The sequence below is a fragment of the Trifolium pratense genome, linkage group LG4 (genome assembly GCF_020283565.1).
Source record: "Trifolium pratense cultivar HEN17-A07 linkage group LG4, ARS_RC_1.1, whole genome shotgun sequence".
Taxonomy (NCBI): Eukaryota; Viridiplantae; Streptophyta; class Magnoliopsida; order Fabales; family Fabaceae; genus Trifolium; species Trifolium pratense.
In genome coordinates this window covers 42,939,071-42,957,116 of record NC_060062.1, presented here as the reverse complement: position 1 = coordinate 42,957,116, position 18,046 = coordinate 42,939,071, and the positions used below count along the sequence as shown (strand labels likewise).

The 18,046-nt window shown below is 30.0% G+C and overlaps 2 protein-coding genes across 5 annotated transcripts; one reads left to right on the top strand and one right to left on the bottom strand.

Moving 5' to 3' along the window:
* Positions 1 to 4,335: 4,335 nt before the first annotated feature.
* LOC123881685 (probable receptor-like protein kinase At5g20050) lies at positions 4,336 to 6,159 on the top strand. Its single transcript, XM_045930407.1, has one exon. It carries the CDS (start codon positions 4,568 to 4,570, stop codon positions 5,915 to 5,917), a length of 1,350 nt encoding a protein of 449 aa, XP_045786363.1. The 5' UTR covers positions 4,336 to 4,567; the 3' UTR covers positions 5,918 to 6,159.
* Positions 6,160 to 14,318: 8,159 nt separating this feature from the next.
* LOC123924631 (deSI-like protein At4g17486) lies at positions 14,319 to 17,529 on the bottom strand. Of its 4 annotated transcripts, none has more exons than XM_045977578.1 (5): positions 17,230 to 17,529; positions 16,848 to 17,039; positions 15,407 to 15,694; positions 14,892 to 14,972; positions 14,319 to 14,782 (listed from the first exon to the last, which is right to left on the bottom strand). In XM_045977578.1, exons 2-5 carry the CDS (start codon positions 17,017 to 17,019, stop codon positions 14,643 to 14,645), a joined length of 681 nt encoding a protein of 226 aa, XP_045833534.1. In that variant the 5' UTR covers positions 17,020 to 17,039; positions 17,230 to 17,529; the 3' UTR covers positions 14,319 to 14,642. The 4 variants fall into 4 exon arrangements, with proteins under 4 accessions (XP_045833534.1, XP_045833536.1, XP_045833537.1 ...); XM_045977580.1 differs by having other exon boundaries at positions 16,848 to 17,056; positions 17,230 to 17,510; XM_045977581.1 differs by having other exon boundaries at positions 16,848 to 17,033; positions 17,230 to 17,493.
* Positions 17,530 to 18,046: the final 517 nt, after the last annotated feature.

The following is an 18,046-nucleotide window of genomic DNA, read 5'->3' as shown; positions in this document are numbered from 1 at the left end:
CATCAAGCGAAGGAAAACAAAATACGTACTTGCTTCATCTCAAAATATAAGGAAAAGTAAGTTAATTTTTTTTTATGTTTTTGGTTCAAAATTTGGACAAAAGTACGTTCACTTTTGTTGACTAAAACATTTTTAGTTATATTTTAAGTTGGAGGGAGTATAATGTATCTACTTCTACTTTATCCTATGAAGCATGGACTCTGACATGGACACGGCGACATCGATACAGACACGGCAACACCGCTAATGTAAAAAATATAGGATACCGACACCGCTACATGTTTATAAAAAATATAAATTAAGAGTCAAAATATATACATGTAAATCTAAGTTAAGTAAGTTATTTCTTAAAAAAAGTTTTAAAACAAGACATGATAATATTTTACCTTTATTTATTCATCTGGTATCGAAAAAATTAAAAACATTGTAGTCAAAATGTAATGTCTTCAATCCCGCATTGATCAATATTATTGTTTGACAGATCTTTAACACTTGTATAGATATGTCTGAGAGTATAAGCAAAGAAAAAATAATTTTTTTGGGACACTTTGTCCGACACGTGTTGTACAAGTGTTTTACAGGTGTCAGACACTGATCAAAGGAGTGTCAGAGTAAAAGAAAAATTGAATTTTTTTGGGACACTTTGTCCGACACGTGTTGTACGAGTGTTTTACAGGTGTCGGACACCGATCAAAGGAGTGTCAGAGTAAAAGAAAAATTGAATTTTTTTGGGACACTTTGTCCGACACATGTCGTACGAGTGTTATACGTGTGTCGGACATCGCGACATGCCTAATTATAGAGGTGTCGGTGCTTCATAGACTTTATCACTTAACTTAGAGTAAATATTTCAATTGGATTTATTTTTCTCTTTCCTTTAAAATAATCAATATATGGAATTTTGGTTTGGGAAAATTTTCAACCAATCAAATCTCTCTTTTTAAACTTAAATAAATAAGTCTTGGAGGTCATTTTTTTCTTTGAGCCTTTAAGCATCTAGTTTCTATCTAAAGTATTTGAGAATTCATGACACACCATTATAAAAAGATTAGTACAAGTTTTAAAAATTTACTAGAAATTCAATAATTTTTTTAAAAAAAATATAGGATGTGTGGTTTCTATTTAAAGATAATTTTAATATTTTGAGTGAGATCTTATATTTTGGTTGGTGAATTTGAAGAAGAAAACCGATTTTAATTTGTGAATATTTTGAATGAAAAAAAAATGATTTGTTAGAAAAATGGATAATTGAAAGAAAAAAAGTAAAATGACTAATTATAAAGAAATCATTCTAACTATTTAAATAACAAATTGGTCCGAGTATAAGGAGCTAGGGTAATTTTTTTCTGGCAAGAGTATTTTTTTTTCTTGAGAAGTCAAATAATTATATTAAAATAAGTTAAGCACGAGATGTGTCTACCAAAAAAAAAATCAAATCAATCAAGGCGTATTCCTAAACATGATTAAGTTTTTCACCTTATCGATCAACATCTTCATAACTACTCCACCAACACATGTACACACTAACTGATCTATTGATAGCATTCCAATCCGAGCCAAATTATCCTTCAATGATAACCTATTAGTTAATAATCACAAGGCAAAAAGAGAAACCTTCATAGGGACGATTGTTCCATATAACATCCTTATGATCCTTATGATTGTCACTTCCATTAATCTGGCATGTTTATCCGCAAGAATATTTTTTCCAAAACAGCACAACACTCCCTCAACAGACCTACACCACTTCCACACCCTTCCCCTTCAACACCCCACCCCCTCCTATGCATTTAGCCACCGAGATATTTTTATCAACGTACAACTAAATCGAATAACCTACCAAATCGAATACAAATAATTTCCCCACCCAACCACTTATCTTTCCAAAAGAATGTCCTTTCATCATCTCTCCCACCTTTCACCTAAGATTGTGCTCAAACCAACGTTGTACATTCAAACCAACCGTCTCAACCACCACATGATGTTTGGTTACCATCACCTTAAACCACAAATCTTCTTGATCTTCCAATATCCTGCAACACTATTTTTCTATAAAAGATAAATTAAACTCTATCGTCAAAAGTCAAAACTCCTTATAACATGATTGTAACATATTAAAAAATGGTCATTTTGACTATAAACATATGAAATATTGTCATTATAATTTCTGAATACTGCAAAGTTACAAACAAAAACTTTAAATGTGTCTTCCCTCAACTAAAATTTGATACTCAAATTGTCATCCATTGGTATTAAAAATTAGTCATTTTGATACGTTTCCGATTACAGTAACATCCATTAGTTATTAGTTATGTATTCAAAATTTCATTTGTTAGTTAATTTGGTGTTAGAAATTATTGTTAAAGATACATTAAAAATATTTTTGTAATAAATTTGATATATTAATTAGATTAGAGAAATGCTAAAGTTAGTGTTTTTGGGCACTTATTAAGCATACTAATAAAAAAATGTATTTTATAATTTTTTTAATACCTTAAAAATGTAAAAAAATCATATTCTTAAAATTAATTTTATCTTTGATTTTTTTTTATATTTAATAAGTACACTAGAGATACTTTAGCATGGCCCTTAAGATTATATAGTGAAAATTTCTCATATTTTAAACACCAAAATGCATATCATACAAATTGCATGAGGATTAATAAAGAGGTCATGGATAATCAACCACTGTCTAGCTACCATCTCCACATTCATCTCATGATGGAGTCATGAATACATGGAATGATCATCTGCAAAGACTCAACACCGTACTTGGCCCAATGACTTGGGATGGAATACTGATAAGATTATAGAGGTTAATTTAGTTAATTAAATAATATTGATGTAGTATTTAGTTGAACTTTTATTAGTTGGATTTTTAGTCTTTGAATTGTTCAGTTGAGCTTTATTGTCCAATTAGAATATTATTCATTATGAATAATTTATGTGTAGTCTTTTAGTCATTTGGGATCGATGAATGAAAAATGAAAGACTTATGTTTATTTTCATAATAGTAGTTTTATTGTTCTTCTTCTTAGTCTAGCTTAGTTTCTACGGTTTGTAGCTTGGTAGGAACTATCTTTTTATCAAATAATACCAAATAAGACTTTCTTTTTATATGATATTGGAATTCAGTCATCTATTTGAGTCTTATAAGACTCGAGAAATTAGTCTTTTTAATTACATATAGCTGATATTTAATTTACACCTAACAAAAAAAACACCATTGTTTAGCAATGATTAATCTATATTGAAAAACATGTGGAACATAAAGGTGAATATTCATCCTCCAACTAAAAAAATTTCATACGCAAGAGTTACCACCCACCACCATACCCTACCACCTATAGGCGGCCATCCGTTCTACAGCCTCCCAAAAAGCGGGAGAGAAACGGAACGGGCAAGTCAGCCAGAGCAACATTAAGGGAAGCCAGCTACTCGTACATCGAACGCCCACCACTAGCTTAAGGAGCCTAAATTGTTAGTGCAAGAATGTTGATGCTACTTCCCACATATACAAGATATACATGTGTGTCGTAACAAAAAAAAAAAAGTTACATGCATGTTTTTTTAAATTAGTCAATATGTTTATGATTTCGTTGAAACTTAAGTATTTGTTATTGTTAAAATTGAAAATTTCCAGTCACCGACAATCTAGAGAATTTTTTTTTTAATACCTTCAAATACAAACTTAATTGTTTTAACTTTAGCAGCTAATTTTATAGAATGCGAAATAATAAACTATTGAAAATTTATATATATATAAAGTTGAGAAGTTTGAGTTCAAACACAGTTATGATCTGACCTAATAATTTTGATGTATTTACCGGTTAATTTAAAATTTATAGACGGTATAAACTTTTATTTATTTTTTGAAACTGAACCTCTTTATCATTTAAGAATTGTCCTTAGTCGTTAATAACAACCATAATTTCACGTGCGATATATGAAGCTTCCCCTTGTGATCATTACACAGTAGAATTCAATTATTTGATTAATCAAACAAAGTCAACAATATCTCAATTCTTATTATTATGGAACTCAATTCTTGACCAAATCGAAGTCCACGTTTCATCAAGAACTATTCTTTGCTCCTTAAAAACACAAACCTGTCCCACTTCAACCAATTTCTTCACTACTCGTCATTATACCAAGTTTAAAAATTTAATTGCCAAATTTTAATAAAATATTTCTCTTTATTTAAATCATTAACATGTCCATTTTATTATATTTAAATTTCTTAGTTGTAACTTTTCTTCTTTTTGTCAATTTCTTGGTAATTTCTAACCAACGACAATATAATAATATGATAAATTGAATCCAAATCTCAGCTTTTTAGCTATTATGAACATGAACATGAACATGAACATGAAAATATGGTCATAACACAATAAATGCATATTTAAAACAAGTCACACATTTCTTTTTTATTTTCTCCAATCATAAACATTTTTCAATTATCTCACCCACTCTGTTCCTGTCATATTACAAAGAGTGTGTCTTTCTCCTTCACCATAGATTCATAAAACAAAACAAAAACACAAAGTTTCAAAAAAATGAAGTTTTAATGGAAGACAGAAAAGTACACACGATTGCTGTTATATCAGTAATATCCTTAATAATAGTGATAATCATTTGTCGTGTTTCCTTAAAACTCTCAAAAGCTTTCTTCTTAATCTGCGGCGCATCAATCGCAATAATTCTTGCTGTCTTTTCATGTTTACTCATAAGACAACGTTACAACAACAGAAGAAAAGTGTTGGAATCACAGTTAAAATCAGAAGGTCGTGAGCTTAGAATTGAGTACAGTTTCTTAAGAAAAATTGCAGGAGTACCAACAAAATTTCGATACAAAGAGCTCGAAGAAGCAACCGATGATTTTCAAGCAGTAATCGGTAAAGGGTCATCAGGTTCAGTCTTCAAAGGCATTTTGAATGATGGAACTTCAGTTGCAGTGAAAAGAATTAATGGTGAAGAAAGAGGTGAGAGAGAATTTAGATCAGAAGTTTCAGCTATTGCTAGTGTTCAGCATGTTAATCTTGTGAGACTTTTTGGTTATTGTAATTCACCAACACCACCAAGATATCTTGTTTATGAGTTTATTCCAAATGGTTCATTAGATTGTTGGATTTTTCCTATGAAACAAACAACTACAAGGACACGTAGATGTGGTTGTTTACCTTGGAATTTAAGGTATAATGTTGCTATTGATGTTGCTAAAGCATTAAGTTATCTTCATCATGATTGTAGATCTAGAATTTTGCATCTTGATGTGAAACCAGAGAATATATTACTTGATGAAAATTATAAAGCACTTGTTACTGATTTTGGTCTTTCAAAGCTTGTTGGAAAAGATGAGAGTCAAGTTATGACAACAATAAGAGGAACTAGAGGATATTTAGCACCAGAATGGTTATTGGAACGTGGAATTTCTGAGAAAAGTGATATTTATAGTTATGGAATGGTTTTGTTAGAGATGATTGGAGGTAGAAGAAATGTTTCTAAAGTTGAAGATCCTAGAGATAAGAGTAAGAAGAAGTGGGAATTTTTTCCTAAGATTGTGAATGAGAAATTGAGAGAAGGGAAATTGATGGAAATTGTGGATAAAAGGGTAGTGGAAAGTGGGAATTTTGATGAGAATGAAGTGAAAAGATTGGTGTTTATTGGTTTATGGTGTATACAAGAGAAACCAAGGTTGAGGCCTAGTATGGTTGAAATTGTTGATATGCTTGAAGGAAGAGTGAGTGTGGAAGAGCCACCAGGTACTAGAATGATTCTTGTTGATATGTTAGCTGATGATGAAGATCCTACAGATCATAATAATCTAGCTAGGTTATTGACTCCTATGTCTAGTAATGTTGATTGTACCTCTACTTACTCTTTAGGATCCTATATGTCTATTTTCTCTGGTAGATAACATTACATTTTGGTTTGTGTTCTAAAAAGTAGTTGATTCTGTTTGAGAAGGTATTTAATTAGGTTCTTCAATTATAGAAATTGGTACTTAGTTTTATAACTTTCAATGACAAAATTATTATTATGGTTATCTTTGTTAGCTTCTGCAACTATGGAATGCCATGTTCTTAAGTATTCATCTGTCAGCCAAGGCACTGTTATCCTGTAAATCATTTTTGGATCCATTTTACTACAACTTTTCCTTACCATGTCTTAACAATTTTACACAAACAAGTCTTTTCTTGTAAATATAGTACAAATATTGATAGAATTAGTTTAACATTATTAATATTGTGTTGAAAGAATTGGTAACATTACTATACTAATATTAAGGAAAAAGAACTTTAGTTTAAATCCTTGAGTTGTTTGTTTGAGAGGTAGTTTACACCCTTGTGTAAACAAATAATTTTTGCCATGTACCAATTTAGAGGAGTGAGTAGCTTGGAGGGTTCTCAAAATTTATTGGGCATGGTAAGGTCTTTGTGGCAGAGTTATGGGATGTTTTGGAAGGGTTAAATCTTACCGGAACTTGGGGTTTAATCGTATAGAGATGTGTGTAGATTCGGCAGCAACATATATAATATCCAAAAATGGAGGTGGTGGTTTTGTTATTCCGCTGAATAAACAAGGATCATGATCCGGCCTGGTTTCGATCCAATCATGCATGATACTTTTTTCCTGATATGCCGCTCCGCGAGAATGGAGCGAAAGATATGAATTGAGTGTCATTTGATGAGTAACTGAGAACAAGGAAGAGGGATATGGAAAGGATGAAGTAATGAAAGACGAAGTCATTGCTAGTACGTAGTAACGACTTGTCACGATCCATTGGTTCGTATAAAATCCATGTCCTAGATGTATCAAAACACATTCTTTTTGAGGATGCAAAAGATTCACCCAATGATAGATCTTGGTTAGGAGGTAAAAATGAGTCTTGTTTATCAAGAAAAAAAGTTGTGTGCAGAATGATGGACTAGCTAAGAAAAACCAAACTAATCAGTTTGGAAAATTCCTTAGAATGTTTATTAGAAATTAAAGTAAAAAATCCTTGTTATGGTGAGTTAGAAAATCCTTTTATCTAATATTAGTATCATCACTTGTTTTTTGATTTAATTTTAGTTATAATTTTGTTTTAATTGATTTACAATCACAATTAAAATTAAAAACAATTTAAATATTGGGGTAATTTTATAACTTTTAATATGTTAAGGACTTGATTGAAATATTAATAGATACAAGGATACATGGTAAGTACCATATATGTTGTTTGTACCATATAATTTAAAGTTAGTTAATATTACATTCTCATTGGTCAGATTAGGAATGTATCAAAACATTCTAATTAAGGAATGTACCATAGAATTTTCCAAGAAATTAACTGCCGATCTTCGCAAGCACGATTGGATCAGAAAACTTCTATTCCTTGTGGATATGATTAAGTGTTAGATATCTTGTATTTAGAAAAAACCATTGTTGTACTAAAATTTAATATTATTTCATTTGCAACCATTTTTTTTTCATCAAACCTTAAATATAACCTTTCTTGCATTTTTTCATCAAACCATTGTTGAATTATTTTTCTGATCGTTAATAAGTACATTTTGTGTATTCATGATGCTCTCGATCTTTTTTTCAAAAAATTGTTCTTATTTATCTGTCATTTTCAAGTTTTAAGGTTGCATTATTTAATGTGAAACCTTGAAAATTATCGTAATTAATGTGTCCTGGCGATTGCTTAAACATGTTAATTTGTACATCTTGTAGAACAAGCATTGGATCTTTGTCAAGATTTGTTCTTCAATGGCAGTGTTTCTAGCAGCAGTTTGAGAAAAATATTGACATAGATTTTGTTCTGTGATACCTGAGTTTTCCACCAACACCAATACAAGACTTCTCCAACCTGAAAAATCATTTTTGTTATGTTTTTCTTTTTTCCATACTAATAAAATAATTCATCCTTGGGAAAAGTCTAATAGGTAAGTTGGGAAGCACATTGACATAGTAAAAAAAATGATTCAAACAAGTATAAAAAAGAATATTTAACTACACATTTGGTCCCTTACGTTTATTTTAGGTTTCAATTTGATCCCTTACGTTTATTTTAGGTTTCAAGTTAGTCTTTTCCGTCAATTTTGTCACATGTGACAGCCAATTTGCATACGTGGACTGACACGTGGCACTTGGACACACTAACACGTGTACTGTTCAAACGGTTTTAGTGACAAAACTAACGAAAATGACTAACTTGAAACCTAAAATAAACGTAAGAGACCAAATTGATAATTTTTAAACGTAAGAGACCAAATTGAAACCTAAAATAAACGTAAGGACCAAATGTGTAGTTAAGGAAAAAAAAACAACTAATATCATTCAAGTTAGCAGAGAGCATATGGTGAGGATTCCTGTTGTGGCCAAAGGATTGCCGCAATAGGCTTGTTTGGTTTGTTGACAAAGAAAAGCAAAGCTCGTAATATTCTTTTTATGTTGTTGGGGGAAAGTTAAGGTATGACGATAGATTTATTAATCCAAAAATTTAGTATATAATAGGATCTGATATTAAATTCTTATTCTTGACAAGTTTTTGCATACTGCAACCATGCACCAGCAGATTTGATGGGTGGTATGTGGTAACATTGCTTCCCACTTTTCATACAACAACCTTAATCTTCGAGTACGGGTAATAGACTAAGCAAATCACATGGTCAACTAAAAAATACTATTGATTTTTTTTGGATAAACTTTTTAACAAACACATAGAATGTGGAATTGATCCACTGAAAGTAAGTTATTATAACTAGAGACATAGTGGGAAATAGAAATAAATAAGGATGCAAAAATAAAATTACTAAATCACACTTGTGACACCCAACGCCCCACGAAATATAACGCGCTGAAGACGCATCCCTGCATCGTATGCACGGGTACGTAGCTAGTTATATTTACAAAAGCTCTTTTTTAATAGCGGCAAAAAAAGTTTCATTGGCAGTCTTTCTGGTAGAAGTTTGAGAAAAATATTGACGGATTTTGTTCTGCGAGCATAAATTTAGTGTTTGATACCTGATTTTTCCACCAAACTGAAAAATTGTGATGCTTTTCTTTTTTCAATACTAATCAAATAATCCATCCATGGGAGTCTAATAGGTAAGTTGGGAAGTACATTGACATAGTCAAAAATTAAAAATAAAAATTCAAACAAGTTTAAAAAAGAACTAATATCATTAACATTTGTCTTTTCACAAACAAGTCAACTTTTAGAAAATACTGTAGTATTCAATGTATTAATAATATTAAACCTTTTCCTCAAAGAAATAATACTAGTAAACCTTTTTTTAATTCTTTAGTCGACATTCTAGAACACTGGTCAAATTACATATTGTTACCTCAAGAATATTAAACATTGCTAAGTCAATGATGTCATGAATGAAGTGGTTGGAGTAATTAATTAAGGAAAATTCTATGGTACATTCCTTAATTAGAATGTTTTGATACATTCCTAATCTGACCAATGAGAATGTAATACTTAACTAACTTTAAATTATATGGTACAAACAACATATATGGTACTTACCATGTATCCTTGTATCTATTAATATTTCAATCAAGTCCTTAACATATTAAAAGTTATAAAATTACCCCAATATTTAAATTGTTTTTAATTTTAATTGTGATTGTAAATCAATTAAAACAAAATTATAACTAAAATTAAATCAAAAAACAACAACTTCACAAAATCATCGTTATATTTTTTTGAAGCAAACTTCATCATTTTCCTTTTCATGAACTTATATTCATCATCAACAAAATTAATATATTTTAGTTTATTATGACATAATAGATCTGGATCTAACAAACATACCACTTCATCAACAAATCAAATTCAACAACAACTTTGTTGATGTTTGGGTAACTGCTGAGTTGTTTTCAAGTTTTTGAAAAATATGATTTTAGGTTTTTTGTTTTAGACCATTTGAATCAAAATTAAATTCATAAATGTATTGTAAATGATTTTTGTGATACTTCTGGGTAATTAATTGTTATTTTCGACGTTTAAATGGACATGAAAACGCCGGGTTAATGCTTGGGATCGCGGGTCTGAAACCGGGTCGGAATGACCCGGCTGGAGGTTGAAGATGATGTTAAGTATTTATATCAATCCTAATTGTATATATACTACATATCGCAAACTATATCAATATATATTGTCATGGCCGAGCGGTTCGCCTCTATGTCAATTGCTACCATGTCACGGGTTCTACTCCCTACTGCAACATTTTTTGAATTAATTTTTTTTAAATAGCCTTCAAACTACAGAAAAAGTAAAAAAACAAAATCATAACAAGGGTTTCGAACCCAAGACCATCAGAAACTTGGCAAATAACTCAAACACTTGCCTATGATCACCTTTGTGAAATTTTAAACTCTAGATGTATATATATCTGTTTATATGTGGTGTTATCATTTTAATAATATAATTATATGAATTAAAGTTGTGAAGGAATTATATGAATATGAACTAATGTTTTTTTTTACGCATATATGAATTAAATATTTTGACGCATGAATTAAAGTTTTTTTTGTTTGTTTACGATGAGTGGTAATCGAATCCATAACCTATAGCGTACTACCCAAAACTCTCGTCATTAGACCAAAAATAGTGGCTTACGCATGAATTAAAGTTAATTGCTTAATGTTAATGCAATTTAATTATCTATTTACATCTAATATAATAAAATCAATTACTACCAAATTTACTAATTTATCCTTATTAGTTTTAACCACGTTTTTATATTGTAAATTTACTAAAAAAATATTTTAACAAAATATAGAAAGTATATAAGATCAATACAACAAAAATATGATATGCTTAGGAATAAAACAGATTATAAATGGGAACAAAATAGAACAATCTATATGCATAAAGATTTAATTTAAAATTGTTTTAAAAAATAAATATAGAAAAATAAAAGATAAATACAATAAAATTTCACTAAGAAATATTAAAAAAAAAAATCCACTTCTAATATAATACTCCCTCAATTTTTTTATAAGTGTCCATTTAGGATAGTAACACCAAATTAAGAATGTATATTTTTGCATCTTATCTTCCTATTATACCCTAATGTTTAAAGAAATCATATGTTTTTTTTAAAAAAATATCACATGTTGTTAAAATACAAAAATAATATTAATTTCTAGGATATTATAATAATATCATAATATTTGAATTTTAAAAAAACTGTTTGCTTAAGAAAAGGTTAAAATCATAAATGGAAAGATTTGATGCAAATTTGATTTATTGTTTACAGTGAAAATTGGTAAACAAGCGCTAGTTTAAGTATTTAAACTTTCGAGATCAACTAGTAAATCTCTGGACAATTTTATGCTTGTTTGTTTGGTGAAATACGTATGAATGTTCGTCAGAAACCCAACAAACATGTAGAGTTCATCTACTACGCAAATAAATAAAGAAAAACAACTAAATCGAATCGCCTCGAAATGACAGTTTTATGAGAAAGCTTCAATTAAAACGAGAGAATAAACGGTTCACAAAACATATATCTTCTCTTCAGAATTTCGTTCGTTCGATCGCATGAGTACTTAGAATTTTTCAGAGAAGTTTGTATAAGATTTTGTGACCTCGATTTCTAATGAAGAACTGCTATATATATATATATATATATATATATATATATATATATATTGTGACTAAACCACAACCGCTCCAGATGATCTGAACTCTCCATGCTTCGCCATGTACACCCACGTTCTCCACGTTTCGAATCTCCTTCCTTCAGCGCGCCAAACCTCTATTGGGCTTTTGTTGATTCTTTGGGCCGAAACTTGCTAACCCTGTTGGTCCAATCCATCTTTCGAAACGCCTTCTGACGCGTACACTCTAAAGACGCTGCTTCGAAACCTCTTTCGAATCATTCTTTCAATCAACGCACTTGAATTTCGAAGTGACTTAAATGCTAATTGCATAATACCTTAGCATTCGATGAATTGTTGGACCTACCATTTGAATTTAGTAAATAAATACCAAATTTATGCCCAACAATTGTGGAATTTAATATTTGTGTGAATGATATATTTATAAAATATTAAAAATAATGTTTAATATATAAATATTAATAAAGAAACAAAATCTACATTAAATGATTTCTACATATTTAACCACCTCAACAATGTACCGGTACACATTTTAATTTTAATTTTTTAACTTTTAACTTTTAATTTTAATTTTTTAACTCTAGGCTTTTAATTTTAATTTTTTAACTTTTAATTTAAATTTTTTAACTCTAGGCTTTTAACTTTTAATTTTTTTTAAAATATCGAAATTACATTTTAATTAATTAAATTTAAATTTTTACTTTATTTATATAATTTTTAAGTCATTAACTTCAACCGAAGTATAATCATAAGTCAAAGATTATGGTTAATAGTACTTCAGTTCAATTGAAGCATTATTAATTTTAGCCTTTGACTAAAGATTGTATTTCAGTTCAACTTGAAGCAATGTTAACTATAGTTTTTGACTGATGATAATACTCGGTTGAAGTTAATGAGTTACAAATTATATAAAATAATAAAAATTAAAAAATAAAGTATAATTTGACTTAGATTATACTTCAGTTCAATTAAAGCACTATTAACTCTAGGCTTTGACTGAAGATTATATTTTGGTTTAACTGAAGCACTATTAACTCTAGTTTTTGATTAAGGGTAATACTCTGGTTGAAGTTAATGACTTAAAAATTATATAAATAAAGTAACATTAAAAAAATAAAGAATAATATTGTTTTTGAAAAAAAAAAATAGTATAATTTGACTTTAGATTATACTTCGGTTCAATTGAAGCACTATTTATCCTAATATTTGATTGAAAATTATACCCCGGTTCAACCGAAACACTATTAACCATAATCTTTGATCGAGTGTTTTTCATCGGTTGAAGATAATAACTTAAAAATTATAAAAACAAATTAAAATTTAAAAATATAAAACATAATTTGACTTAAGATTATATTTCGATGAGTTTAATTGTTATGCACCGTTGGTGTAAAGATTCTCTACACATGCATCAAATGATGTATTGCCACATCATTTAATGAACTTGACACATCATGTGTTTTTAAATACCATACATGATGTATTGATATATTATTAGAAGCATGTGTAAAATAATTTTAGACGGTACATATAAATTAAATTTTATTTCGATTCAACTAAAAAACTATTTAAAGATTATTATAACCGGATATACTGAAATATATTATTAGGGAGTGCAAAATTATTAAGCGATTATCATATAGTTTAGCAGTTAAGTTTATGTTTCTTACCGGCAGGTTGTGTGTTCGAAACTTGGCTTTGCCAGTTCTATTTTTCTTTCTGTATTTACAAGGGTGTTTTTATAAAATATAATTCGCAAAAAATTACAACAGATGGGATTCGAACCCACAACACGCTAATAACTGATAAACCCATCAACCGCTAAGACACATTATTAATTAGTGACTTTTTGTGCGTTAGATAATATTTATAAAACACTATTGATAAAAATATATTAAATCAACCTTCATCTTCAACCTTCAGCCGGGTCACATCGACCCGGTTTCAGACCCGCGATTTTCAGCGACAACCCGACTGTTTGTGGTCATTTAAACGTCCATAATAACAATTAATTACCTAGAAACATCACAAAAACGATTTTCAATACATTTATGATTTTAATTTTGATTCAAATGGTCTAAAACAAAATACCTAAACTTACATTTTTTACTTGAAAAGGAGATCTTGCCACCACCACATATGCCACCACTAATCGATTTAGATGAATCAAATCCACTAATACTATTCGATTTTCTTACTCGATTTGTTTAAAATCTTATGAGTTTAATAAAATTTTCTAGAAACAATGGATCTTGAGATTTAAATTTTGAGTTTGAAATCTTATGGGTTTAAGATTTTCTGGTATTATACACAAGGTGTTCTTCATTTGGCCGTGTTTTGGTTTTGATTTTGTATTTCTTTTTTACTTAAGGTTTTGATTTATTTAGATTTAGATTATTATACTTATAATTATAATTATGATATAATATATATTTAATATTAACTTAATGAGGGACTGATGTGCAATAAATAAAAGTTTCATAGGATTCATCATGGACATGCGCTGATGTGGAATTAATTGACATTCTATTGGTCGATTAAAAGGAATGTATCAAAACAGTCCAAAATAAGAATGCACCATAGAAGCTCCCTAATTTCTTTTACTATTGTACAGGAACATAGCAGCACCATCCAAACAATTTTAAACACTTGTATTCTAACTTGAAGTTCTTTTTCTTTTTGTCACACAAATCTCCCAAACAAACTGGAATATCCATTAAGAATGCTTCATAACTTACATCAAAATGTCTCGTAACTAACAGATTACAGACAACTTACAAGGATGTCGTTTACACCTTTACATTGAAAAACTACAATAAATTTAAAAAAAAAAAACAACACTAGATATAATTTGGATTCTTCCAATACAAATACAATGAATTAGCCAAATACAATACAGAAAGCCATGAAAGAACTTGATCTTTTTTTAAAGAGAATCGCTCCAAATCAAATAGACAGATATTCAACCAAAGATAGCCTGCAATAATTCAAGGGTTCTCACCTTGAACAAATCACATTCAATTTGTGTGGGCTTCTTTAACGAAAGTAACATCCTCGGTACGAGATGATGGTGACAGAAGATGTTTTTCTTGCTCGTTGTCTATTTCTGGTGATCCGTGGGGTGTGGCAGTTGAGAGAGAGTCCACAAATTCATCTTCTGCAAACATTCACCAGAGAGGTGTCACAAAAGGTTACATATATAAATAAGATGGAAAACAAGTATGCATGTTCGAAGAGAAAAAACACGGAACAAGAAATATACATACCCGAGCACTCATGGTATTCGGGTAGCTGTTTAACACTTGTTACTTGAAGACTTTCAGGAAGTAGACAGCTGCACAAAGCACCTGAAATATTGACCAAAAGGGTGAACTTGGTACTATTTTTATTGTTTTTTTCATAACAATTATGCATGTCTAGTCTGCAAGAATAGGGATAACATGACAGAACGAGTAATTACACACTACAGAACTTATATTTTGTCTTACGCTATAGAGCCTATAACTTTATATTTCTAGATAAATATTTTTCTTTCCTTGTCCATTTAAGTATGTTTTCCGAAAAACTTGTCATATAGTAACCTTAAACTTTATAGACCGACAAGTTGGGTAAACAGAAGATTGATGTAAGATGTGTCTACTTGCTAAAAACATGAACAAACTAAAGATGAAAGGAACTACAATCCGATTCATAAAAATAATTCAGAAGATAAATATGGAGAATAGAGATACATAGAGGTGTGAAAAATATGCTTATAAGAGATTTTTCTTTCGAGACTTACCTAGCTTAGCAAGCCGATTCACCCAACCCGGGACATGTTTTCCGATCAATCTTAATGAGACATCATCTGTAAAATGATTGCAGTTCTTAGATATAAGGTGATACGTGTCGCCATGATACTCTGAAGCCATGTTTTCAATAAATGTCCGGAATTCTGTAGGGCTTATTTTTATTTGGCCCAAATTGATGGAACATCTATATATGAATCCAGGGCAATTCTTTGGCTCAACTTCAAAAACTCCACTAGCTGGGAAGTCATGGGCTCCAAATCCATACTCCTTACCATACACTATTTGAGAATAAAAGTAACAATGACAGAAAAAGTTCCGTAGATTAGGAATGATAACAAGGATTAGAAGTTTAGGACAACAGTAACAACAGAGAATGTTTTAATATATACAACAAATGTAACATGTTTTATGGAGCGATAGCATCTGCTAAAAAATTCTAAAGACCGATTCAAATAGATAAAATTCGGTAATTTTATGCATGGTCATTTTATTCTTTATACAGTTACCTCTCTGATTTACGAAGCTAATCAGTTACAAACTATGCTCTTCGGCTTCTATTTTGAAATCAAGCAAGATTATTCAGTAACCAGTGTTGAACTTGTTTCTCCCACTTCATCTAGAAAAGTTGCAAACAATATACCATCTAGAAAAGGGGAGCCTATATGTTACAGTAATTTGCCATTTGATAACTTCACTTTATCTTATAGTTTCATTTCCCTAATTGATTTGTTAGTCACAACTTCTTAATGTGCTCTATCACCATGTTTTTATATTTACTTTTATTTGTACTTTGTAACAGTCATTGGCGAGCGAAGAGGATTCTAGAATATTCCTATGGATTACTTTGTAACCGTTTGAGCTAATGTAGCTAGTCACAACTTCTCAATGTGCTCTATCAACATTTTTTTTTGTCAAGTAGTCTAGTAGCCAGAATTTCACCTCTTAAGCTGAATAAGTGGAGAATTTTGGGTTTGAGCCTCGGCCCTTACATGTTGCAATGTCCCTGCCAACTGAGTTATGTTCACAGGGACAATATTAATAGTGTTTCAATAGCAGTTTGTTCAAGTTCCGCTATGCTACATACAACACTATAACGCCACAATAGTCACTCTTTAACAACACCTTGTATTAAATAGCGTATTGTAGAACAATAGCGTATTAGCAATTAGTTCACATTTTGCTACTCCTCTACATTGCCATAGACACAACTATATGACAAATCTGAATATCATCAATAACAGCCTGATACAACAAACAGATAAGACTAAGCACCAAACTAGTACTCCTAAACAAACTATCATGCTAATTTTGAACTAGTAACATAACATCCTTAAAAGATTGATAAACAGACATAAACTAAAACAGCAAACAAAAACACCTCAAACACAGATCAGATCACAACAAATTGAAGCAAAGAAAGAAAGTACCTACCTTCAATGCCGGAGTGAAAGATCCCAAATCCAAACCAATACATGTAATTATTAATCGGAGTAAGATCATAGACATTCAAAACCACAACACTGCTATTATTTTTGCTACTATTATCATCTTCATCATACTGTGACCATGAATTTGAGCTAGAAGAAGCACTCTCCACTCCCATTTTTTTTCTCCACTCTAGTTCTATGAAACAAACAGAGCTAAATTATAAACAAAATCAGCAAAAGGTAAAAAAAGAATTATGAAAAGACAGAGAGAAACAAACACGGCCTTAAAGGACATGGAAGAAGAAGAGAAGAATCTATGACAGATCCATTTACTGTTCATGTCCGTGTCATAAACAGTTGTAAACTAGACAGAGACATGTATATACCTTAGAATTTGAGGGTTGTTACTTTAAAGTTAAGGACAGTTTGTTGCGGCGAGGTTTTGTTTCTTCAGCTCAGCTGAGATTTGACTTTTCAGATTTAATTTCTTTGCTCCTTTCTTCTTTTTTCAATATATACTATTTTTGGAAAATTTATTGTTAAGCTGAATTTTAGCTTAAGAAGGCAAAAAATATGGTGAAAGAAAAAGAAGGTTTGGTTATTTGAATTTGTTGGATCAATCAAGGTTAAGGTGATGACAGAATTTGTATAAAAATCAAAAAGGGAAAGGTTAAATGTTACATCCGACACTAATTAAGCAAATTAATTTGATTTTTTTTTTTTGAAGGAATTGATTTGAAAATTTAAATAGTTACTTTTTTTTATCTTGTGATTGATTGCTTACTTTACTAGTATTCAATCTCTCTCCTAAAATAAATGACCTAATATTGACTTCATGTATTATTCATATAATCTGTTTTGACCATATTTTTCTACTAATATTTACCTACAAATATTAGCATATGATATGTTATTTGATAATAAATAATTTAAGATATTAATGAATAAAGTTGTACATAGCAAACGTGAAGGTGATCAACTAGGTCATTTATTTTGAGACGAAGTGAGTACGTATATAGTACTATTGTTAAGTATAAGGGTGAGATGAGATGAATAACTCAACTGATTAAGGAACTAAGTTAAGGGTCAAAGAGTTGGAGATCGGAAATTAAGTCCCTACAAGGATTAATTAATTTTTTAAAAAGAATTTTAGAATTTGTACATTTAATATTTTAAAAATCGTAAAAAAAATTAGTTTTTTTT